At 46.8% G+C, this 26,403-nt stretch overlaps 1 protein-coding gene across 1 annotated transcript; it reads right to left on the bottom strand.

Moving 5' to 3' along the window:
• Nucleotides 1-248: 248 nt before the first annotated feature.
• crb2a (crumbs cell polarity complex component 2a) lies at nt 249-19,265 on the bottom strand. Its single transcript, XM_038970061.1, has 13 exons — nt 19,253-19,265; nt 13,383-14,078; nt 12,088-12,283; nt 10,315-10,454; nt 8,621-8,791; nt 8,354-8,467; nt 6,743-7,711; nt 5,710-6,299; nt 5,147-5,312; nt 4,041-4,911; nt 3,587-3,700; nt 797-923; nt 249-470 (listed from the first exon to the last, which is right to left on the bottom strand). The coding sequence occupies exons 1-13, from the start codon at nt 19,263-19,265 to the stop codon at nt 249-251; spliced, it is 4,389 nt and encodes a 1,462-aa protein (XP_038825989.1).
• Nucleotides 19,266-26,403: the final 7,138 nt, after the last annotated feature.

Below are 26,403 nucleotides of genomic sequence, written 5' to 3'. Positions count from 1 at the left end.
CACAATTACACGGCACCACTGGGTCAGTAACATGTCCATCCGTCCAGCAGGGGGAAGCAGATCATCTCTTCTCCTCCTGTATCTCCTTCCAGCCAGCTAGACTGACTATACAGAGTCTATTGTCTCAAGTGAGTCTCGCGCACCTGCCAGCAGTGCGGTGCTCTCAGATCTGCTTTTGCAGCTTTTTGTGTTACGCTGCATAGCAACATGTTCCGAGCACAGTTCTCGGATCAGCTTTTATGACCCGATCAGATGAGCCGCTCCTCTGGGGGAACCTTGAGCATGCTGTCCATCTCCAGACGCGCCCCGGCCACCTCCTGAGTGCTGGGGCTGTAGGCGCCCTCTGACTGGCGTTTCTTGCGGGCAGTGAGCACCATGAAGGTGATGCCGATGACAGCCAGCAGGACACAGAGGCACACCAGGGGGATGGCTATCACCAGCCACGGCACCCTCTCTTTCTGGGGCTGTTTCTGCAAGGCGGGAAAACAATCAAGGAACCAAGGGAGAAACGTCAGTGATGAGTAAATGACTATGGCTAATTCTAAAATGACCAAATGCAAAACATTTTTATTACACGTCATAATAATTTGAATGAATAAACCATTATAAATAATTAAATCTTTATAAATACCATAAAACATTTATAAATGTTATTAAGGCTCATGCATTGTAAAGATGAAATACTTATAAATGCTTATTAATGTTTACTAATCATGAAAGAATTTATTATAGATGATGAATGCAAAATTACTTCGACGAGAAGGAACAGGAGAATGAAGAAGTCAAGAGTTCTTACGCTTGTATCGCAGAACAGACCGCTGTAGCCAGGCAGGCAAACACACCAGAACCTGTTGACTCGATCGATACACGAGCCACCATTCTGACAGGGGTTCGACTCACACTCATCTATCTCCGTTTCACACCTGAGGAGAATAACACAATAAGGATATTTAAAGTCTAGACCAGAGCAAGCAGCATGTGAGATATACAGTACCAGTCAAACGTTTGGACACACCTACTCATTCAAGGGTTTCTCTTTATTTTTACTATTTTCTACATTGTAGAATAATAGTGAAGACATCAAAACTATGAAATAACACATGGAATCACATAGTAACCAAAAAACTGTTAAACAAATCAAAATATATTTTATATTTGAGATTCTTCAAAGTAGCCACCCTTTGCCTTGATGACAACTTTGCACACTCTTGGCATTCTCTCAACCAGCTTCACCTGGAATGCTTTTTCAACAGTCTTGAAGGAGTTCCCACATATGCTGAGCACTTGTTGGCTGCTTTTCCTTCACTCTGCGGTCCAACTCATACCAAACCATCTCAATTGGGTTGAGGTTGGGTGATTGTGGAGGCCAGGTCATCTGATGCAGCACTCCATCACTCTCCTTCTTGGTCAAATAGGCCTTACACCACCTGGAGGTGTGTTGGGTCATTGTCCTGTTGAAAAACAAGTGATAGTCCCACGAAGCGCAAACCAGATGGGATGGCGTATTGCTGCAGAATGCTGCGGTAGCCATGCTGGTTAAGTGTGCTTTGAATTCTAAATAAATCAGTGACAGTGTCACTAGCAAAGCTCCACCACACCATCACACCTCCTCCTCCATGCTTCACGGTGGGAACCACACATGTGGAGATCATCCGTTCACCTACTCTGTGTCTCACAAAGACACGGTGGTTGGAACCAAAAATCTCACATTTGGACTCATCAGACCAAAGGACAGATTTCCACCGGTCTAATGTCCATTGCTCGTGTTTCTTGGCCCAAGCAAGTCTCTTCTTCTTACTGGTGTCCTTTAGTAGTGGTTTCTTTTGCAGCAATTCGACCATGAAGGCCTGATTCACGCAGTCTCCTCTGAACAGTTAATGTTGAGATGTCTGTTACTTGAACTCTGTGAAGCATTTATTTGGGGTGCAATCTGAGGTGCAGTTAACTCTAATGAACTTATCCTCTGCAGCAGAGGTAACTGTGGATCTGTCTTTCCTGTGGCGGTCCTCATGAGAGCCAGTTTCATCATAGCGCTTGATGCTTTTTAGACTGAACTTGAAGAAACTTGAAAATGTTCCGGATCGAAGTACTGATGGACTGTCGTTTCTCTTTGCTTATTTGAGCTGTTCTTGCAATAATATGGACTTGGTCTTTTACCAAATAGGGTTATATTCTGTATACCACACCTACCTTGTCACAATATAACTGATTGGCTCAAACGCATGAAGAAGGAAAGAAATTCCACAAATTAACTTTTAACAAGGCACACTTGTTAATTGAAATGCATTCCAGGTGACTACCTCATGAAGCTGGTTGAAAGAATGCCAAGAGTGTGCAAAGCTGTCATCAAGGGAAAGAGTGGCTACTTTGAAGAATCTTACATGTAAAATATATTTTGATTTGACAGGCTCAAAATGGCCAGAAACAAATAACTTTGTTCTGAAACTCGTCAGTCTATTCAAGCTCTGAGAAATTAAGGCTATTCCATGCGAGAAATTGCCAAGAAATTGAAGATCTCGTACAGCGCTGTGTACTACTACCCTTCACAGAACAGCGCAAACTGGCTCTAACCAGAATAGACAGAGGAGTGGGAGGCCCCGGTGCACAACTGAGCAAGAAGACAAGTACATTAGTGTCTCAATGTCTCAATAAAAAGAGAAGAATAAGATGGGCAAAAGAACGCAGACACTGGACAGAGGAACTCTGCCTAGAAGGCCAGCATCCCGGAGTCGCCTCTTCATTGTTGACGTTGAGACTGGTGTTTTGTGGGTACTATTTAATGAAGCTGCCAGTTGAGGACTTGTGAGGCGTCTTTCTCAAACTAGACAGTCTAATGTACTTGTCCTCTTGCTCAGTTGTGCACTGGGCCTCCCACTCCTCTTTCTTTTCTGGTTAGAGCCAGTTTGCGCTGTTCTGTGAAGGGAGTAGTACACAGGGTTGTACGTGATCTTCAGTTTTTTGGCAATTTCTCGTATGGAATAGCCTTAATTTCTCAGAACAAGAATAGACTGATGAGTTTCAGAAGAAAGTTCTTTGTTTTTTGCCATTTTGAACCCGTAATCGAACCCACAAATGCTGATGGCTCCAGATACTCAACTAGTCTAAAGAAGGCCAGTTTTATTGCTTCTTTAATTAGAACAACAGTTTTCAGCTCTACTAACATAATTGCAAAAGGGTTTCTAATGATCAATTAGCCTTTTAAAATGATAAACTTGGATTAGGTAACACAACGTGCCATTTGAACACAGGAGTGATGGTTGCTGATAATGGGCCTCTGTACGCCTATGTAGATATTCCATTAAAAATCTACCATTTACAACATTAACAATGTCTACACTGTATTTCTGATCAGTTTGATGTTATTTGAATGGACAAAAATGTGCTTATCATTCAACAACAAGGACATTTCTAAGTGACCCCAAACTTTTGAATGGTAGTGTATATATTCTGGTATCCATCCCTATCATCCCAAGCAGTTTTTTCCAAACAGTGGTACCCTGGAATGCCTGATTTGTTAACAGCTGTATTATTTTGTGCATGTCAACCATTTTTGTTCCACACTATTGAAAGGAGTTTGGGAACTTACCTCTCCCCTGCAAAACCGGGCACACAGGTACAGTTGGCCCCCCACAGTCCGTCATGGCAGATCCCGTTTTCACACTGAACATCCTCTTCGCATGTCAGTGGAGGATAAGACCACCTGTGGGTGATGTACAGAATCACACCTTCACAATGGCGACTCAAAGCCTGTTTTATCTTCAAAACTATCCAATGTCCATAAATAGGTGTATAAATAAATATCAAAAGTATATAGTCATGCAACTTATATTTAGAATATCCCTTTGTCACTTTAATATATTTCCATAAGGTATTCTGTATTTGATCTGATAGGTTGAGAAACTCAATATAAAACTTGTGTAAAACACAAATATGTGCTAGCTAGATAAAAAATTATTTGAGAATCTGTTGTTCCACATGACAATGATCCCTGTCACTTACTGTGACACTAATTGGTTGGTGTAAACAGAAAGTCTACTCACTGGCAGAGTGGGCCGGTGAAGTCGTCTGTGCACTCGCAGGTGTAGCTGTTCACCCAGTCCATGCAGGAGCCCCCGTTCTCACAGCCATGTTCCTCACACTCATTCAGGTCCTCTTCGCAAGAAACGCCCCCATACCCCGGGTAGCACACGCACTCGAAACCTGCCAACTCATCCATGCAGGTGCCGTGGATGCAGGGCCCAGACGTGCACTCGTCCGTGTCCACCTCGCAATTTTCTCCCTCCCAACCTGGCTTGCAAACACAGTCAAACTTGTTAAAGAGATCCTTGCACATGGCGCCGTTCTGACAGGGGTCCGAATGGCATACGTCCGCACTCGTACAGCCCATATGAATCTCCTCGTCGCTCGTTCTGTGGAAGTGGGCAGGCTGTGGCGGGTGTAGGTCATCCACAAATGGTAGATAGACCCCGCTGACCCTTACGGCGCCCAGGCAGCCTGTGAAGCTCTCGGCAATAGCAACCTCTGCCCCTTCCTCGTTGAGGAAGTGCAGGGCACCTGCCTCCTCTGGGGTGCTGCTGGCGTCGGTGATGCCATCCACGGTGATGACCCAGTGTGACGCCTCGCTATCCGGGTCAGCCATGGAAATGCTCACCCGGTGCCAACCGCCGTCGGCCACGTGTCGCACGCCGGAGAAGGTCAGCACCTCCACACTGTTGCCACCGTGGATCTCGACACGGATAGAGGAGTCCAGCAGTCCCACCAGTAGGAGCTCGGCCCCGTGGGAGGCACGGAGCAGCACAGCGTTTTCTGAGCGGGTACGGAGCTCCAGGTACACGTGGGTCAGAGACGAGCCCAAGGAACCCTCTGCACTGTACTGCACCGGGTTGTTCTCGAAGGTAGCGTTGGTCACACCTGAGGGTCAACAAGTGGGTAAGACTTCAGATGAAAACACCACCTTTTTGTTTAAGCTATCTAGTATGCATTTTGTGTGTGGGGGATTTTTCTCATTCATGCAATGACAGCTATACACTAAAGTAAATAAAATGGCAATGCTTTTGAAAGAAAGCAATGGTGAAGAAACCCTAAGTAGTTTTGCAAGACTTGAGTGATTTTCTTCAAGCTGAGAATTAGTTTAATATTTCCTCACACTCATATCCATCAGTCAGGTCCACACAATGTCCACCATTGACACACGGGTCACTGACACACCACACACGCGTCTCGCAGGTCTTCCCAGTGAAAGCCACAGGACAAGAACATGCAAAGCCGTTCCAGGTGATGGTGCAGTCTCCTCCGTTCTGGCATGGCTCCGGCTTCAGACCAAAAGAATATTCGGTGAACATTTAAACAACATTTAGTAAATTTTAGTCCAGTCACAAGTCACTGAGTTGTCCTCATTCATTACTGACAATGTCCTTCTATTTCAAGATAATCTGAATTTTGATACAGTTGACATGTCACATTTTCATCCTACCCCTCATGTCTGTAGTAGTTGATCAAATCAAATTGTATTTGTCACATGCGCAGAATACAACAGGTATACCTTACCGTGAAATGCTTACTTACAAGCCCTTGAAGCCCTTGAACAGTGCAGTTCAATAAATAATTGTCATGTGTCAGTTGTCTTATACCATGGCACGCTTCCGGTTAATACAATATTATTACACGTTATTACAATAGGGGTCCTGGTATGAGAGTAGTCAGTCCTACCTGGCAGGTGTTGTCGCTAATACAGCCCGGCTCTACATTCTCAGCATCGGAGGGGAAGTAGACCTCTCCCTCTGAGTTATTTAGCGTGCTGTTCCATGCGTCCACGTCCAGATGCGCTCCGTCCAGACGCAGGTCCTGCAGGCAGCCCTTGAAGTGTCCCCCCCAGGCCTCAGAGTTTTCACCCTCCCTGGGGAGACCCCCTACGTAGGCCAGGTCCCCACTGTGCACCTCCACCTCGGGAACCTCACCTATTCCGTAGCGCAGGCCGGCGTGCTGGAAGAACACCCGTCCATACTGGACCTCGACGTGTAGAAGTTGCTTTTTGCCGGTGGTCACGACGATGGGTGCCGTCAGTGGGTGGCTTTCGGGGACGGAGCTGACCAGGACTCTCCCCATGCCCAGGAAAACATTAAAGTAGGCCTCGCCCTCTTCTCCGTCCTCTCCGGGTCGCCTCAGCTGGAAGAGCAGGCCATCGGGCTTCAGAGACCGCAGGAAGAAGGAGACGCTGAAGTTGGCGCCGTGATCAGTGCCAATGTCATAGGCACTGTAGCTCACAGTTTCCTCATGGCTGTATGTCCAGGAGGGGAACTCTGTCAGAACAGAATTATAGGAAATAAATACAAACTTGAACCAGAGGAATAAACCATGTGTACCTGGCCATAGAAAGACATTAGGTAACACTTTACTTGGATAGTCAGTAACATTTGAACAAACTATCTACTAACCCTAGCCCTAAACCCTTATCCTAACCCTAACCTTAACCTTAGCAAGCAGTTGGTTTTCAACAGATAGTTTGTTGATAGTATGACCATCTGTAAAGCATCTACCGTTGGACTATCCGGGCAATCGAAATAAATTGTAACCAAACCTTAGGGCAAATTACTAATCAAAAAGTGAAGACAAATATCTTAGAAAAATTACTTTGATGAAGTGAGCTAGAGCTCTGGACGGTCTGGATGGAATTTTCTAAATTAATGTCTTTCTCAGAAGACTGTATTAGCAGATACATTGTTGGAAGGTAAATGTTGCTTACCATCGGAGCAGCTGTGACCGTGGTAGGGCCGGTAGCAGTCGCAGCGGTGGCTGATCCACAGGTCCACACAGTGGCCTTGACCGGAGCAGGGGTCAGGTTCGCACCACTCTGTCTTGCTACAGCCTAGCTCCATCTCATTGGCCTGCTCCTCTGGAAGGTTCTGGGGCAGGATGTCCTTGAAGTCGATCATCAAGTCCTCCACACACCCCACAAACCCGTGGCCACTCTTCGTGTGCTCCAGCAACTCTCCGGGGGCACCGCCCACGTAGACGTGACCGAACGCCTCAGAGGGAACGAAGTGTGGCCCGTTGGGACCACCATCCTTCACCGTGCACCCTTCACTGTCGCATCCTGGACCTTTCAGGTTAAAAACCAGCCCTTCCTCTTCGTTCACGTACACGTCAGCGTCGTGCCAGTCTCCGTCGCTGACCAGCCCAGAGAATGCAACCTCCAGCTCGGCGTCCTCCGAGAAGGCCTTGGCGTGAAGACCTCCACCCACAATCTCCAGCAGGAGGTGGCTGTCGGCATCACCACGGTAGAAGAGCACCATGTCGGGCAAGGTGGTGCGAAAGCGTAGCCGGACTCCCTTCCCATGGTGGTGGTGCTCGGCATGCCTCCGTCTCCTCCTCTCTTCCACTTCCAGGGTGACCATGATAAGGACGAAGCCCGGACTGGAGAATGAGAAGGTGGTGGGGGTGGAGCAGAGCTCGCCGTAGAAGCCGTGGGGGCAGAGGCAGGTGTGGCCATGCTCTTCCTCTTCCAGCCACGGGTGGCAGGTGGCGCCATTCTGGCATTCTTGATCCACGCAGCCCAGGAGCTGGATGTCGCAGTGGTGGCCACCCCAGGGCAGCTTGTCAGGCTCAGCCTCAGGACAGTGGCAGGTGTAGCTGGCTACGCCGTCCTCGCACCATGCACCGCTCAGACACGGCTGGCTCTCGCACTCATCAATGTTGATTTCGCAAATTTCCCCTGCAAATGCAATGCACTATTTCAGTCAGACTTTTGAAGATTGATCAACCTAGAATTGAATCTACAGATCAGTCCATTCTTCTGATATGATAGAAATAGCACAAGGATATACACTGAGTGTACAAAACATTAAGAACACCTTCCTAATATTGAGTCCCCCTCTTTTGCCCTCAAAACAGCCTCAATTCGTTGGGCATGGATGGTGTCGAAAGCATTTCACAGGTATGTTGGCCCATGTTGACTCCAATGCTTCCCACAGTTGTGTCCTTTGGGTGGTGGACAATTGGAAACTGTTGAGCGTGAAAAACCCAGCGTTACAGTTCTTCACAAAAAACAGTGCGCCTGGCACCTACTACCATACCCCGTTCAAAGGTAGTTAAATCTTTTGTCTTGCTCATTCACCCTCTGAATGGCACACATACACAATCCATTTCTGAATTGTCTCAAGGCTTTAAAATCCTTCTTTAACCTGTCTCCTCCCCTTCATCTACACTGATTGAAGTGGATTTAACAAGTGACATCAAATAAGGGATCATAGACTGACCAGGTGAGTCCAGGAGAAAGCTGTGTCATGGAAAGAGCAGGTGTTCCTAATGTTTTGTACAGTCGGTGTAGATAATACTGCGTTTTTGAAAACCTTACCCATAAATCCTTCCGGACATAAACAGGTGTAGCCATTCACCTGATCCTCACAAGAGCCTCTATTCTGGCAGGGTTCAGACTCACACTCATCAATGTTCACGGAACAGTTCTCTCCTGGAAAGGGACAAAGAAACAACACCAACAACCTTATTCTTTGTCTGTGTGAAATGGCCAAAACAATTCAAAAAAGTAACCAACCTTAAATTTGCTCCTGTGCAACGTTCAATGTTAGTAAAAACCCTCTTCTTTCATTGGACTGCGTCTCACCTGCGAAGCCGGATTGACATTGGCACAGGTATCCGGCAGCGTCGGCGAACCTGAACTCCCAATCCATCTCCCAGTGGGATGTGTCGGAACGCTCGAAACACTCGCCGTCGTTTTCACATGGCTGCTCAGCACACTCATCAATGTCCATCTCACAGTTCTCCCCCTCATAACCTAGGATAACCAATGACATGGAAATACACTGTATGTAGTACTGTTCCCTCTAAGCCTAAACAAACTGCACCACTATTAGACCACTATGACACCACCCTCTTTCACTCTCCAGTCATCTGACAGCATGAACAACTGTAGCTACACCAGACATGGACAACTGTACCTACTCCAGACATGGACAACTGTACCTACACCAGACATGAACAGCTGTACCTACTCCAGACATGGACAACTGTACCTACACCAGACATGGACAACTGTACCTACACCAGACATGGACAACTGTACCTACACCAGACATGGACAACTGTACCTACACCAGACATGGACAACTGTACCTACACCAGACATGGACAACTGTACCTACACCAGACATGGACAACTGTACCTACTCCAGACATGGACAACTGTACCTACACCAGACATGGACAACTGTACCTACACCAGACATGGACAACTGCACCTACACCAGACATGGGCAACTGCACCTACACCAGACATGGACAACTGCACCTACACCAGACATGGACAACTGTACCTACACCAGACATGGACAACTGTACCTACACCAGACATGGACAACTGTACCTACACCAGACATGGACAACTGTACCCACACCAGACATGGACAACTGTACCCACACCAGACATGGACAACTGTACCCACACCAGACATGGACAACTGTACCCACACCAGACATGGACAACTGTACCTACACCAGACATGAACAGCTGTACCTACTCCAGACATGGACAACTGTACCCACACCAGACATGGACAACTGTACCCACACCAGACATGGACAACTGTACCCACACCAGACATGGACAACTGTACCCACACCAGACATGGACAACTGTACCCACACCAGACATGGACAACTGTACCCACACCAGACATGGACAACTGTACCCACACCAGACATGGACAACTGTACCTACACCAGACATGGACAACTGTACCTACACCAGACATGGACAACTGTACCTACACCAGACATGAACAACTGTACCTACACCAGACATGGACAACTGTACCTACACCAGACATGGACAACTGTACCTACACCAGACATGAACAACTGTACCTACACCAGTCATGGACAACTGTACCTACACCAGACATGGACAACTGTACCTACACCAGACATGGACAACTGTACCTATACCAGACATGGACAACTGTACCTACACCAGACATGGACAACTGTACCTACACCAGACATGGACAACTGTACCTACACCAGACATGGACAACTGTACCCACACCAGACATGGACAACTGTACCCACACCAGACATGGACAACTGTACCTACACCAGACATGGACAACTGTACCTACACCAGACATGGACAACTGTACCTACACCAGACATGGACAACTGTACCTACACCAGACATGGACAACTGTACCTACACCAGACATGGACAACTGCAGCACCATATCATTTTAGTGTTTGTCTTTTTAACCCTTTTTGACAACATTTCTGCAAATGTGGTGGGTAATGGTAAGGTGCACATACCAGGCCAGCAGAGACAGGTATACTCTTTGACTCCCTCCAGGCAGGTGGCGCCGTGCTGACACGGGTCAGACGCACACTCAGGGATGTCCTCCTCACAGTGGTCACCCAGGAAGCCTGTGTCCTCACAGTCACACTCATAGCTGTAGGAAAGGAAGTCTGGGTCAGTTGCAATCGCTACATTGACATTCAACAAAGCATATAGGCCGAATACAAATTAATGCAATGTAACAGATGGATGATTGAGATAAAGCTTACACATACACATGGTAAGACACTCTACACACACATACACATGGTAAGACACTCTACACACACATACACATGGTAAGACACTGGGGATCCATAATAAACCCCAGGAAGAGTAGCTGCTGCCTTGGCAGGAACTAATGGGGATCCCTAATAAACCCCAGGAAGAGTAGTTGCTGCCTTGGCAGGAACTAATGGGGATCCCTAATAAACCCCAGGAAGAGTAGCTGCTGCCTTGGCAGGAACTAATGGGGATCCATAATAAACCCCAGGAAGAGTAGTTGCTGCCTTGGCAGGAACTAATGGGGATCCCTAATAAACCCCAGGAAGAGTAGCTGCTGCCTTGGCAGGAACTAATGGGGATCCATAATAAACCCCAGGAAGAGTAGCTGCTGCCTTGGCAGGAACTAATGGGGATCCCTAATAAACCCCAGGAAGAGTAGTTGCTGCCTTGGCAGGAACTAATGGGGATCCCTAATAAACCCCAGGAAGAGTAGCTGCTGCCTTGGCAGGAACTAATGGGGATCCATAATAAACCCCAGGAAGAGTAGTTGCTGCCTTGGCAGGAACAAATGGGGATCCATAATAAACCCCAGGAAGAGTAGCTGCTGCCTTGGCAGGAACTAATGGGGATCCATAATAAACCCCAGGAAGAGTAGTTGCTGCCTTGGCAGGAACTAATGGGGATCCTAATAAACCCCAGGAAGAGTAGCTGCTGCCTTGGCAGGAACTAATGGGGTTCCATAATAAACCCCAGGAAGAGTAGCTGCTGCCTTGGCAGGAACTAATGGGGGTCCATAATAAACCCCAGGAAGAGTAGCTGCTGCCTTGGCAGGAACACATGGGGATCCATAATAAACCCCAGGAAGAGTAGCTGCTGCCTTGGCAGGAACTAATGGGGATCCATAATAAACTCCAGGAAGAGTAGTTGCTGCCTTGGCAGGAACAAATGGGGATCCATAATAAACCCCAGGAAGAGTAGCTGCTGCCTTGGCAGGAACTAATGGGGATCCATAATAAACCCCAGGAAGAGTAGTTGCTGCCTTGGCAGGAACTAATGGGGATCCCTAATAAACCCCAGGAAGAGTAGCTGCTGCCTTGGCAGGAACTAATGGGGATCCCTAATAAACCCCAGCAAGAGTAGCTGCTGCCTTGGCAGGAACTAATGGGGATCCATAATAAACCCCAGGAAGAGTAGCTGCTGGCTTGGCAGGAACTAATGGGGATCCATAATAAACCCCAGGAAGAGTAGCTGCTGCCTTGGCAGGAACTAATGGGGGTCCATAATAAACCCCAGGAAGAGTAGCTGCTGCCTTGGCAGGAACTAATGGGGGTCCATAATAAACCCCAGGAAGAGTAGCTGCTGCCTTGGCAGGAACTAATGGGGATCCTTAATAAATACAAATAATGCCCTGTCTCAATGTGAGGGGCTTAAGCTCACCAAAACGGCAGTCAGGCCCCAAAGTAATTTAAGGACAGGATTTGTGTCTGTCTGGTGGGGCAATCCTAAAAGCCTTGGGCAGTTACCTGTCCACCTTGTCCTGACAGATGGCCCCATTTAGGCAGGGATCGCTGGCACACTCGTCAATGTCCACCTCGCAGTCTGTGCCCTCGAACCCAGGCAGACACTCACAGGAGTACAGACCAAGGAGGTCATGGCAGGTGGCTCCGTTGCGGCACGGGTTGGACTCGCACTCATCTATCTCCACCTCACAATTCACTCCTGTGAGAGGTAGAGGAAAAAGGAGCAAAAGAATCCGAGAATGTGATGAATGAGAAACTAACCATCTCGAGTGGGAGTCAGTGAGGAACTGTACATCATGTACTAGGAGGGGGACATATCTTCCACAGACTGCACCATTGTATCTCATCTACATCAAGTCAACTTGTCCATAGATCCTACCTGCTCTTATGACAATACTGAAAGAAATAAACACAAGCTAAATAAATATTAAATTGTCAATGCAATCGAATCCTATTTGTACTCTGGTGTTTGCTTCTCTAGCTATAAATAGTCAGTAGCATGGATTCTGCTTGTTGATGTCTCTAGATAGCGCAAGTGATAATGTAAAGATCCCTCAGTTGCCCGTCTCAACCCTTTCCTTGAAAATCTCCATCGTCACTGATATGCTGACAAAGGAATGCATTAGTGCTGACTCTTCCCACCCCATTAGAGATAAGCATGAAGCCCTTAGACACAGACCAGACCTGCTGAGAAAAGAAAGGAGTGTAAGAAATGAAGTGTACAAGTTGTGGAGTGTTTTCTCTCACTCAGCGGGAGACCTATCCACAGGGGCCAATATCCACAGGGGCCAAGCTGAAGATAAGACTAGAGACCTGAATCCAACATCTTACTCTCTGTACTTAAAATGCTTATAGTTCTCTGTTTATCAAGAACCAAACGTACACTTAAAGGTGCAGTTAGTAAGATGACAACAAGACAAGATTAGCATAATTATTCATCTCTGCCAAGCCTCAGTATTGGCTCTGCACAATTTGCACTGTTCTTTGTGGCACGAACACACACCCTCATTGGTTAATAGGAAATCATCCTGTTGTTAATGATGATGTCAGCTTTAATGTGAAAACATTCTGGCATGGTGAATGAAGTACTAATATGAGATACCTAAATCTTGCGGATACATTATGTCCAGAAACATTAAAAAGCAGAGCATCAGATATCCCTCTACACTGGAGGAAATGTTAGGTGAGAGACAGTGAGTTGTGGCTGATACAGGGTTACGAAAATGGTTGGAAAATTACACTTAATTCGAGACTCCTGTGGGCAGAGGAGTGAGCGGTGAAAAGGCGGAACAACTTACCTGTAAACCCTACGAGGCACTGGCATTTGTACCGGTCCTTCTCGTTGATACAGGTCCCATTATTCTCGCAGGGCCGCGAGGCGCACTCATTGATGTCGATCTCGCAGTTATAGCCCTGGAAGCCTGGCACACAGAAACAGTGAAACTCGGCCACGCCGTCCATGCAGATAGCGCCGTTCTGGCAAGGATGGGACGCACACTCGTCCACGTCCTCTTCACAATGCTCCCCGTCAAACCCCAGTGCACAGTGACACTCAAACCCCTCCTGTAACAGTATACAAGTCCCATTGTTCAGACATGGCTCGTCGATGCAGTCGGTCACCCGCTCTTCACAGTCCTCTCCTCCGTAGCCGGGTGGACATCGGCAGAAGTAACTGTTGACCTGGTCGATGCACTCTGTGTGGGGCTCAGAGCAAGGGTTGCTATGGCACTCGTCCACTTCCTCAGTGCAGTTGTCCCCAGTAAATCCTTCGGGGCAGACACAGTGGTACTCGGACGTGCCAGGGGTGCTGGTGCAGTCTGAGCAGGGGGCGAAGGAGCAGGCGTCGTAGAGTTCGTCGCAGTCTTTGCCCATGTAGCGGACCTCGTTGCGAGGGGGGCAGAGGCACGCATAGTCGTCCATGGTGTCCACGCAGGTAGCGCCATTCTGGCAGGGCCCGGACAAGCACTTGTCACTGGTTGCCGTGCAGAATATCCCTGAGGAGAAGAAAAGGAGAGGCTTGTTGTTGTGCAAAATGGACAGTTTACCCTAATACAGTCAAGATGCCCTGACAAGTCATCACAACTTTGTGTATTTATCACGTCACATTTGGTGTGTTCACACAAGAGAGTCCTTTACATTTTTGTAGGGAAAAGTGGGTTGTTGTTTAGTATGATTTTAATGGACTTATGCCATATTTCTATGACAACATCCTATGTGGGTGACGCCGGTACACCTCTGAATGTCTCCCAGATATCTACACCATGTGAGCCCTGTGCTTGCACAATGTTGTTTTGTTGAGTGCCACTCTAAGCCGATTCACAACCAGCTTTGGTCCAGATTTGTAGGCTATTGGTTCTGACACAAAAACATTGGCAAAAAATGTTATGAAGTTGTAAACATTGATAGTCTACTGCACTACTCTGCTAGAAGTTCATAGTTGGAGGTATTTTGGTTGTGTTTCTTTGGGGCTGTTCAGCAACTGTAAAACGTCTCACCCCAGTGCTGCAATGAACAAGAGCACAATCAAACTTAATGATGCAAAAGGCTGCTAGATGTTTGTACTTTATCAAGAAGCACATAACATCATTTGGAAAAAAACTGAAGTACAATAATTTTGTCAACAACATCTCATAAACACTTATAATGTATTACTATTTAGCATTTGAGTGTCTCTAACATTAGCCACCTGGTTAGATGGTGGACAAATAGCAGTGCCAACTTACTGAACCATGGTCAAAGTTAGTAGGTCTCTCTGTGCTAATCCTGATATGTGTATTCACCCTGACATTTCCTTTCATCTTCTCCTCCCTTCATTCGAAAGGACAAATCGTGTAGGAGAGAGTCCTGGAGCAACTGTAGAGTTCATGGCCTCTTTCGCAGTAGACTCCCAGTGCTAAATCCCCAACTAAAGCTAAGAAACCCTCCGTGCACTACAAAGTATTTTTCCGTTGGCTTTGTTTTGCGTAGCTAGTTTAGTGCTCATTGACAGAGTGTTAACAATGGGCATCTGGGGTGTCTCAAGTCCTAATCTTTCCTGTCACTCCCAAAGGGAACGATGACCACCCCTAGACCACAACACATTTTTTTTAAACACAACAAAGTCTGAAAATATTTTCCCTCGTAGCTTGTAGGCCTAGAATCCAGAGGACTCTCAACTGAGCAAGGAAAAAAAGAGAGAGTGCCATCTAGCTAACATTTGCCTTGTTTGTTTAGTAATTGTTATGGTAAAGCTAAAACAAAAGTTTCCCCAATGAACTTTTTAGGAGAGACCAATGCTCTGGGCAAAGGCATACAGGGGATTCCAGGGAGCGGAGAAGTGTCTTGACGGAATTCCAGCCACGAACCCTTGAAGGTAGAGCAGATAAGATGCAGATCAGATGCATGGTCTGCAGACTATCAAGTGTCCACTCGACAGGTGGGGTTTATGGGGTGGATAACTACGAGTTAGCACGCTAGGTTAACTTCTCCAGGTCGTTAGCTTGGCACAACCTGATCCCACAGCACCTCTCTCTCATTTAACACTTCAGCGCTCACATTTCCTCTCAGGAAGTGTGTCAGGGAGCTCTGACTCAATTGATTCTAATCCATGTTTACTACAAAGTAAATTATGTTCATTTACACATGCAGTTTGTTACGAAGCACATGTCATTGACCGTTGATGTTTTTTCACGGATCATGTAATTACCACATGGATACAAACAGTTTCAATATACTTTTATGATCACAATCACTATCAAAACTCAACTATGGCAGTGAGTAACTTGACTGTCATAAAGTTTGAGTCGGTTATGTTTTTCATAGAAAATGGGGTAAAAAAAAATCTGCAACACTGAATGTATTGTGCTCGAGCCCTCTCTAGCCAGATGCGGTGCTCTCTGTAGGTACATGGAGCTGAACCACAGGAGGCTGCTGAGGGGAAGACGGATCATAATAATGGCTGGTGTTTGATGTATTTGATAACATTCCACTAATTCCGCTCCAGCCATTACAACTACCCGTCCTCCCCAATTAAGGTGCCACCAACCTCCTGTGAACTGAATAGAGCAGGACGCTTTTGGGAGGAGGAGGGGGGATATTCTGTCCATCCGCTATCTCCCTGCACCGGCCAATTGTGTGAGCCCAGTGTGGAATCAGTCCACATTCCACAGATTGAACAGAACCCCATCCCCCACCTCTAACGTCCACCCACCATCCCAAACTACCTCCCCCCACCACCACCGTCCACTCCACCATCCCAAATCCACCCTCACATCCATCCCCCACACTTTGATCAGTGTTCTGTTCCCAAATTCTCATTGGAGCGGAAGATATTAACGATGAAGGGAGTAGAGAGAGAGAGAGGGAGGGATGGGGGTAGGGTGAGGGAGGGAGGAATGTTGCAGACACTGGTGGTGTGGTGCATGGTCCAAGAGATTGACCTCGTCTCTCACACACAGCATTAGTGATGTTGGCCAGGTTTTCCTTTGGGACAGAGACATGTAGGGACATAGGTAGACCAATCCGACAAGGTTTGGCTAGGAGCACGGTTGGAAACGCTTTCCACCGTCGGTCGTCTTATAGCTGTGTCTGACAGATGGCCTTGGACATAAGCTCTTAACACCCCTGGACCTGTCACTGTCACCGGTACAGACTGACGAACAGCATCAGACACAGAGAGAGCCCTGGGCATCTCAGTGTAGGAGCACTGATCTAGGATCAGTTTTGCCCATCTTTTCGATCATATGGGACAGGGAGGACCTGATCAGCACTCCTACTCTGGGACACTTTATGAATACAGGCCCTGTTCCCTGCCATGACCACAGGGCCCCTCATTTGGAGTTGACATCAACTCCCTGACCACGTGTGTGAAAACGGCGACCGTCTGCGACGACCACTGACCCCTTCATCACACCCCTCTGAGCCAAACTTAGGCGCTCAGGGAACACCCACAGCGCAAGGGCGACACTTGTGATTAACCAAAGAAAAGAGAAATGGGAATAAGTTCTTCCAGTTTTTTTCAGGAATCAAGTAAAGGCAGTTAGTTAAGTAGTGCCCCGTCAGTTGTTATTCAATTTCTTCCACCGTATTGAAAACAAGGTATTAGAGGCAGCTATTCAGAAAAACATGGAGCGGAAAGAGTCACTTTGGAATATGACCACCATGCCTTAGACTCACCCTACTGAAACTAAGTCACCATGATGGCTTTGCCAAAATGTCCATCAGTCTAGGTATATCTAGGTGCACCCCGTGTATCAGTTAGGGTGGCCCCACCCTCAGCAGGTTCGGCATCAACCAGATGCATCCGGTTTTCGGGGGAAATGGAAAGAGAGCCTGTGACACAAATTCCACTTTTGGATGTTAACAAGGTGACACGCCATCTTAACTCCTCCTCCACATTTACTGGATTGGTTGAACAGTGCAGAAGAGAACCTCCACCGACAGGGCCAGAAAGAGGGAAACACTTTGCTATGTCAGGTTAGGGTGGATCTGATACTAACAGAGATTGTTTGGCAAGGACTGACAACTAAGGATACGCTTACACAGGCAGCCCAATTCTGATGAATTGCCCGATTATTGGCAAAGATCTGATCTGATTGGTCAAAAGACCAATTAGTGGCAAAAAATATCAGAATTGGGATGACTGTGTAAACACAGCCAGAGGCTGTTTGCAAAAACATCAGAGTGGTGATGTAATCACTTTGGAACGAGCTTTTGTCTGTGATTGGAGCAAGTTCTGTTCCCGAAGTTCTGTCTGTGATTATTGAAAGTTCTGTTCCCCAACCTAGCAGTATGGGAATCCATAACTTAGACACCATAACATAGGGGAACAGGTTATCCATAGTATGTTTTCTGAAATACAAACCTCATTTGACAATGTAACCTCAATGTGATGAAGTCCATGATAAAGTCTCCCATTGTAAGGTCATCTAATCAAAGTCTGAGAGTTACTTTCAGGCCAAGAGAAATCCCTTGATCAGCTTGTCAGCTAGTTGAACGCTCTGTCACAACAGCCAGAGCTTATGGCTTGATCTGAAGCAGAGAGACATCTACAAAAGAAGATAGCTCAATAGCAAGCAAGCTCAGTGTGCTCAGGCAGTATGCTGAACAGTGTCTAAAAGGTTCTAACGAGACTCAAAGAGAAGCCTCAGGGTGCTTCCTGGGGTCTCTGCAGGCTATTGTGTTTTTCATTCATTCAACTGTCTCGAACAGCCACACACACTCATTCATACACACTCACACACCTGCCACCGGTGACCCTTGGATACCGGAAAGCAGCCAGGAATTCCTTTATTGCGCGTGCATGTGTGTGCCCAACCCTGAATCCGGGAAAGGGACTGGCAAACACATGACTCCCCCCAAAACTCAGAGTAGGGTTGCCATGGCAGCCCTAAAATTTATGCAGGGGGCTTAGGGAGGGCCAGCGCTCTCCCCTGACCTGCTCCTCCAACTCTCCTGTCAGTGAGGGATGCTGGGATAGGGTGTTAGCAGTGATGGGGTAAGAAAGATGGCGGGTAATGGGGTAAAGCCAAGCTGTTTAACCTCACTCTCCCCTCACCTCACGCTGTGGCCCACTCATGGAGGAACACTTTGCTGGCTCGCCAGAAGGCAGGTTGTCACATCTCATTTCAGTTTTAAAGGTGCATGTAGCTTGCTGTGTGTTTGTAGGAACTCAGAGGATTACAGTGGGGCTTCTGGCGGGTTTTAGCTGCATGGCAAATCCCTTTAGAGAGCAGGCGGAGTATAAAAACTTGTAGACTTAGTCCGTAGTCTCCCGTTGAGGTGAAAAGTAGCATGGTAAAGAAAAAAAACGTCCCGAAGTTGGACTTCGTTGCACAGAAAAGATCACATCTCTCTATGCCCATGAGAAGGAATTTAGGTCATTTGTTTTTTATTTCAGAAGTTTGGAACCAAAACAATTAAGATTCTGTAGTACACAATTAAGACATTTTTCATGCATTATGCTCAAAGCACTAATTGCGATAATGATGATAGTCACACTGACTGGGTAATTACAGCTGTATAATGGAGGATTGTGATAAGATTGAACACTGTTCTCTTCGGGACCTGGGAGAGCCACACCGTGTGTTCTGTTTCCTCCCAGCCCAGTGCTATAACACCTGGTTCATAATGATCAGTTCAGCTCTCCAGAACCGGGAAGGAAGACCCTGAGATTGATGATGAATGTTACCCTGGGCATCCATGCCCCATGCACCTTTTCCTCAAATGCACATGATATTAACATCTTACATCTCATGTACCTGTTATTTAATGTTAAATCTTATCTCGAACAATAAGAATATGGCCCTCTACATGGGTAGGAACATGTAATTTGTTTAGAGTATGCTCTGTGAATCAGTATCAATATTGTACGTAATGTAATATTGTCAGCCCCTCAATTTAGCCTGGAGTGAACCAGAAATGGACTTAGCCTCCCAGTGAGCAGTGAAGCTGTACCGGACATAAAATAAATGACTGAAATGTGGAAATAAATTATCCAGAAGTGAGAACGGGCTGAGTAGACAACCCTGACATACACCCTTTTTAAAATGTTACCCTTTTTTCCACTCCACCCTCTTCAACTCTCCTTAGAGGCGGGTCAGATAGCCTTTCTGACCTTGAGAGCGTTTCTCTGGTCTTAATCTCTCCCGACTGATTTCGGCCAATCCCCTTGCTCCTCTAAGCTCCTGATAGCAGGATACCTGAGCAGATTACCACTGAGAGGCTCTCTGCATGTTCTCACTTTTCACTTCTCACTTCACACATGTTCTACATACACATTATATAACAATGCCCGCATATACCCACACATGTACACAGGTATATACTGTATGTATACTCACAACTTCAAGTACTATGCATGTACACAGGTTACGTATTCTCACAACATTAAGTACTAAATATGTACACAGGTATATACGTATTCTCAAAACTTCAGGTACTGTGCATGCACACAGGTATATACTTATTCTCAGAAATTCAAATACTATGCATGTACGCAGGTATAAACTTGTACTCACAACTTCAAGTACTATGCATGTACACACACTCTACCTCTACGTAAGCATGTAGACAAATAAATATCCTCAAAACGCACACGCTCATACACCAGTTATACTTGCACTGTATGCACACATAAACACACATACAGTATTTGAGCCAGGTAGACAGACACAAAAGTATACTAAAGTGTTGACGGTGATTTGAGCCCCGGACTTTGACTTTTCACCGAACTTACCAAAATAGAATTCACTGGTCCATGACGGCAAACAAAGGAAGTAATCCACAGATTCAAATAGAAACAGGCATGAAAGGCACAATCTGTAGTTTCATTTCTGGTTAAAATTTGTAGCATGTGTTTGGCTTAAATATACTTAATTAAATGTTTGTGTGTGTCTGTGTTCTTGTACTGACTCAATATAGATGACTGGTCCTGACTCACTATAGATGACTGGTCCTGACTCACTATTTTTATTTGACCTTTATTTAACTAGGCAAGTCAGTTAAGAACAAATTCTTATTTTCAATGACAGTCTAGGAACATTGGGTTAACTTCCTTGTTCAGGTGCAGAACAACAGATTTTTACTTTGTCAGCTCGGGGATTCGATCTTGCAACCTTTCGGTTACTAGTCCAATGCTCTAACCACTAGGCTACCTGCCACCCCAACTATAGATGACTGGTTCTGACTCACTATAGATGACTGGCCCTGACTCACTATAGACGACTGGTCCTAACTCACTATAGACGACTGGTCCTGACTCACTATAGACTACTGGTTCTGACTCATTATAGACCACTGGTTCTGACTCACTATAGATCAGGGCTGCCCAAACCTCTTCCTGGAGATCTACTGTCCTGTAGGTTTTCAGTCCAACCCTAATTTAGCATATCTGATTCAGTTAGTTAAGGTCTTGTTGAGCAGCTAATTAGTAGAATCAGGTGTGTTAAATTAGGGTTGGACTGAAAACCCACAGGACAGTAGATCTCCAGGAAGAGGGTTGGGCAGCCCTGCTTTAGATGACTGGCTGGTCCTGACTCACTATAGATGAACTGGTCCTGACTCACTATAGATGACTTGTCCTGACTCACTATAGATGACTGGTCCTGACTCACTATAGATGACTGGTCCTGACTTACTATAGATGACTGGTCCTGACTCACTATAGATGACTGGTCCTGACTCTATAAATGACTGGTCCTGACTCACTATAAATGACTGGTCCTGACTCACTATAGATGACTGGTCCTGACTCACTATAGATGACTGGTCCTGACTCACTATAGATGGCTGGTACTGACTCACTATAGATGACTGATACTGACTTACTATAGATGGCTGGTACTGACTCACTATAGATGACTGGTCCTGACTTACTATAGATGGCTGGTCCTGACTCACTATAGATGACTGGTCTTGACTCATTATAGATGACTGGTACTGACTCACTATAGATGGCTGGTACTGACTCACTATAGATGACTGGTACTGACTTACTATAGATGGCTGGTACTGACTCACTATAAATGACTGGTCCTGACTCACTATAGATGGCTGGTACTGACTCACTATAGATGACTGGTCCTGACTTACTATAGATGGCTGGTCCTGACTCACTATAGATGACTGGTCCTGACTCACTATAGATGACTGGTCCTGACTCTATAAATGACTGGTCCTGACTCACTATAGATGACTGGTCTCGACTCATTATAGATGACTGGCCCTGACTTACTATAGATGACTGGTACTGACTCACTATAGATGACTGGTCCTGACTCTATAAATGACTGGTCCTGACTCACTATAGATGACTGGTCTTGACTCTATAAATGACTGGTCCTGACTCACTATACATGACTGGTCCTGACTCATTATAGATGACTGGTACTGACTCACTATAGATGGCTGGTACTGACTCACTATAGATGACTGGTACTGACTTACTATAGATGGCTGGTACTGACTCACTATAAATGACTGGTCCTGACTCACTATAGATGGCTGGTCCTGACTTACTATAGATGACTGGTCCTGACTCACTATAGATGACTGGTCCTGACTCTATAAATGACTGGTCCTGACTCACTATAGATGACTGGTCTTGACTCATTATAGATGACTGGTCCTGACTCACTATAGATGACAGGTCCTGACTCACTATAGATAACTGGTCCTGACTCTATAAATGACTGGTCCTGACTCACTATAGATGACTGGTCCTGACTCACTATAGATGACTGGTCCTAACTCTATAAATGACTGGTCCTGACTCACTATAGATGACTGGTCCTGACTCATTATAGATGACTGGCCCTGACTCATTATAGATGACTGGTCCTGACTCACTATAGACGACTGGTTCTGACTCATTATAGACGACTGGTACTGACTCACTATAGATGACTGGCCCTGACTCACTATAGATGACTGGCCCTGACTCACTATAGATGACTGGGCCTGACTCACTATAGACGACTGGTCCTAACTCACTATAGACGACTGGTCCTGACTCACTATAGACGACTGGTTCTGACTCATTATAGACGACTGGTTCTGACTCACTATAGATCAGGGCTGCCCAACCCTCTTCCTGGAGATCTACTGTTCTGTAGGTTTTCAGTCCAACCCTAATTTAGCATATCTGATTCAGTTAGTTAAGGTCTTGTTGAGCAGCTAATTAGTAGAATCAGGTGTGTTAAATTAGGGTTGGACTGAAAACCCACAGGACCGTCAATCTCCAGGAAGAGGGTTGGGCAGCCCTGCTTTAGATGACTGGTACAGACTCAGTATAGATGACTGGTCCTGACTCTATAAATGACTGGTCCTGACTCACTATAGACGATTGGTACTGACTCACTATAGATGACTGGTCCTGACTCTATAAATGACTGGTCCTGACTCACTATAGACGATTGGTACTGACTCACTGTAGATGACTGGTCCTGACTTACTATAGATGACTGGTCCTGACTCACATTCTGACTCACTATAGATGACTGGTACTGACTCACTATAGATGACTGGTACTGACTCACTATAGATGACTGGTTCTGCCGCACTATAGATGACTGGTTCTGACTCATTGTATATGACTGGTCCTGACTCACTATAGATGACTGGTTCTGACTCACTGTATATGACTGGTACAGACTCACTATAAATGACTGGTCCTGACTCACTATAGATGACTGGTTCTGCCTCACTATAGATGACTGGTCCTGACTCACTATAGATGACTGGTCCTGACTCACTATAGATGACTTGTTTTGGCTCACTATAGATGACTGGGCCTGACTCACTCTAGATTACTGGTACAGACTCATGTTTACCTGCACCTGATACTGCACACACACACTCAAAGGGAGGCTCCTCTGGGGGCGGCCAGACTTGACAGCCGTCTCCCACACCTGTCTCCACTCTCTACTCAGCAGCTCTGATGGACTGCAGGGTCCTAACCTCTCTGCTCAACACCACCCTCCATCTCCCTCTCACACACACACACACATTTCTCCCACCCCATTCCAGCTTTTTTGCCCAAAACCCCCTACCGCATGCATACACACACACACACACACACACACACACACACACACACACACACACACACACACACACACACACACACACACACACACACACACACACACACACACACACAGCACCTCGTCATTCAAATCCCCTTACCAAACACACACTCGATATCCCACACAGCCCCTTCTCTCCCATTCCAACCTCTAAAAGAGGGCAAGTCATAGCTAAGACAGTCCACTCTTGTGATGTCACCACCTTCCCTCTTCTCTGGTGCCTATCTAACGTAGCTATGCCTTTTATGTCTGTGGAACCTGGCCATGGGCATGGGGTGCTAGTCACTCTGGACTTGGGGACAGGACTTGGGGGTCAGCAGAGTGTGTGGTGATGATCCAGGCTCAGCTGTCAGTCAAGGCCGACCAGACAGTCCAGACCAGGGTTGTGTTCATTTGGCAGAAAACAGAAGAAAATAACTGAAACAGTGAGGCACTATTTGGACCCTTCCATGTAGAAATAAGATATTTTGTTTTCAATTGCAAAATGTTTTGAAACGTTTTCTATTATATGCTCTAATGAATAAAACCCAGAGTTAGTTGCTTAGTCTGAGAAATGTGCTGTTTAATTTGCCACAATCCTTACTCTCTCCTCTTCCCTCCTCTACTCTCTCCTCTTCCCTCTCATCTACTCTCTCCTCTTCCCTCTCATCTACTCTCTCCTCTTCCCTCTCATCTACTCTCTCCTCTTCCCTCCTCTACTCTCTCCTCTTCTCTCCTCTACTCTCTCCTCTTCTCTCCTCTACTCTCTCCTCTTCCCTCTCCTCTACTCTCTCCTCTTCCCTCTCCTCTACTCTCTCCTCTACTCTCTCCTCTTCTCTCCTCTACTCTCTCCTCTTCCCTCTCCTCTACTCTCTCCCCTACTCTCTCCTCTTCTCTCCTCTACTCTCTCCTCTTCCCTCTCCTCTTTACTCTCTTCTCTTCCCTCTCCTCTTTACTCTCTCCTCTTCTCTCTCCTCTCTCCTCTTCCCTCCTCTACTCTCTCCTCTTCCCTCTCCTCTACTCTCTCCTCTTCCCTCTCCTCTCTCATCTTCTCTCCTCTACTCTCTCCTCTTCCCTCCTCTACTCTCTCCTCTTCCCTCCTCTACTCTCTCCTCTTCTCTCCTCTACTCTCTCCTCTTCTCTCCCCTTTACTCTCTTCTCTCCCCTTTACTCTCTCCTCTTCCCTCCTCTACTCTCTCCTCTTCCCTCCTCTTTACTCTCTCCTCTTCCCTCCTCTACTCTCTCCTCTTCCCTCTCCTCTACTCTCTCCTCTTCCCTCCTCTACTCTCTCCTCTTCTCTACTCTCTTCTCTACTCTCTCCTCTTCTCTCCTCTTCTCTCCTCTTCCCTCCTCTACTCTCTCCTCTTCCCTCCTCTACTCTCTCCTCTTCCCTCCTCCACTCTCTCCTCTCTCCTCTTCTCTCCTCTACTCTCTACTCTTCCCTCCTCTACTCTCTCCTCTTCCCTCTTCTACTCTCTCCTCTTCCCTCTCCTCTACTCTCTCCTCTTCTCTCCTCTACTCTCTCCTCTTCTCTCCTCTACTCTCTCCTCTTCCCTCTCCTCTTTACTCTCTCCTCTTCCCTCCTCTACTCTCCTCTTCCCTCTCATCTACTCTCTCCTCTTCTCTCCTCTACTCTCTCCTCTTCCCTCTCCTCTACTCTCTCCTCTTCCCTCTCATCTACTCTCTCCTCTTCCCTCCTCTACTCTCTCCTCTTCCCTCCTCTACTCTCTCCTCTTCCCTCTCCTCTACTCTCTCCTCTTCCCCCTCCTCTACTCTCCTCTTCTCTCCTCTACTCTCTCCTCTTCTCTCCTCTACTCTCTCCTCTTCCCTCTCCTCTACTCTCTCCCCTACTCTATCCTTTTCTCTCCTCTACTCTCTCCTCTTCTCTCCTCTACTCTCTCCTCTTCTCTCCTCTACTCTCTCCTCTTTACTCTCTCCTCTTCCCTCTACTCTCTCCTCTTCCCTCTCCTCTACTCTCTCCTCTTCCCTCTCCTCTACTCTCTCCTCTTCCCTCTCCTCTCTCCACTTCTCTCCTCTACTCTCTCCTCTTCCCTCCTCTACTCTCTCCTCTACTCTCTCCTCTTCCCTCTCCTCTACTCTCTCCTCTTCCCTCTCCTCTACTCTCTCCTCTTCCCTCCTCTACTCTCTCCTCTTCCCTCCTCTACTTTCTCCTCTTCCCTCTCCTCTACTCTCTCCTCTTCTCTCCTCTACTCTCTCCTCTTCTCTCCTCTACTCTCTCCTCTTCTCTCCTCTTCTCTCCTCTACTCTCTCCTCTTCTCTCCTCTACTCTCTCCTCTTCTCTCCTCTACTCTCTCCTCTTCTCTCCTCTACTCTCTTCTCTTCTCTCCTCTACTCTCTCCTCTTCTCTCCTCTACTCTCTCCTCTTCCCTCTCCTCTTTACTCTCTCCTCTTCCCTCCTCTACTCTCTCCTCTACTCTCCTCTTCCCTCTCCTCTACTCTCTCCTCTTCCCTCCTCTACTCTCCTCTTCCCTCTCATCTACTCTCTCCTCTTCTCTCCTCTACTCTCTCCTCTTCCCTCTCCTCTACTCTCTCCTCTTCCCTCCTCTACTCTCTCATCTTCCCTCCTCTACTCTCTCCTCTTCTCTCCTCTACTCTCTCCTCTTCTCTCCTCTACTCTCTCCTCTTCCCTCCTCTACTCTCTCCTCTTCTCTCATCTACTCTCTCCTCTACTCTCTCCTCTTCTCTCCTCTACTCTCTCCTCTTCTCTGCTCTACTCTCTCCTCTTCTCTGCTCTACTCTCTCCTCTTCCCTCCTC

The sequence above is a fragment of the Salvelinus namaycush genome, chromosome 31 (genome assembly GCF_016432855.1).
Source record: "Salvelinus namaycush isolate Seneca chromosome 31, SaNama_1.0, whole genome shotgun sequence".
NCBI classification, from domain to species: domain Eukaryota; kingdom Metazoa; phylum Chordata; class Actinopteri; order Salmoniformes; family Salmonidae; genus Salvelinus; species Salvelinus namaycush.
Note: the sequence above shows the minus strand (reverse complement) of the source record. Positions and strands in the feature narration are given on the sequence as shown.

Coding starts and splice junctions, on each gene's coding strand:
- crb2a (XM_038970061.1), bottom strand. Junction 4,912..5,146: donor CCTGACTGATGGATATGAGT/GTGAGGAAATAT, acceptor GTTGACCCTCAG/GTGTGACCAACGCTACCTTC. Junction 471..796: donor GTCTGTTCTGCGATACAAGC/GTAAGAACTCTT, acceptor CCCGCCTTGCAG/AAACAGCCCCAGAAAGAGAG.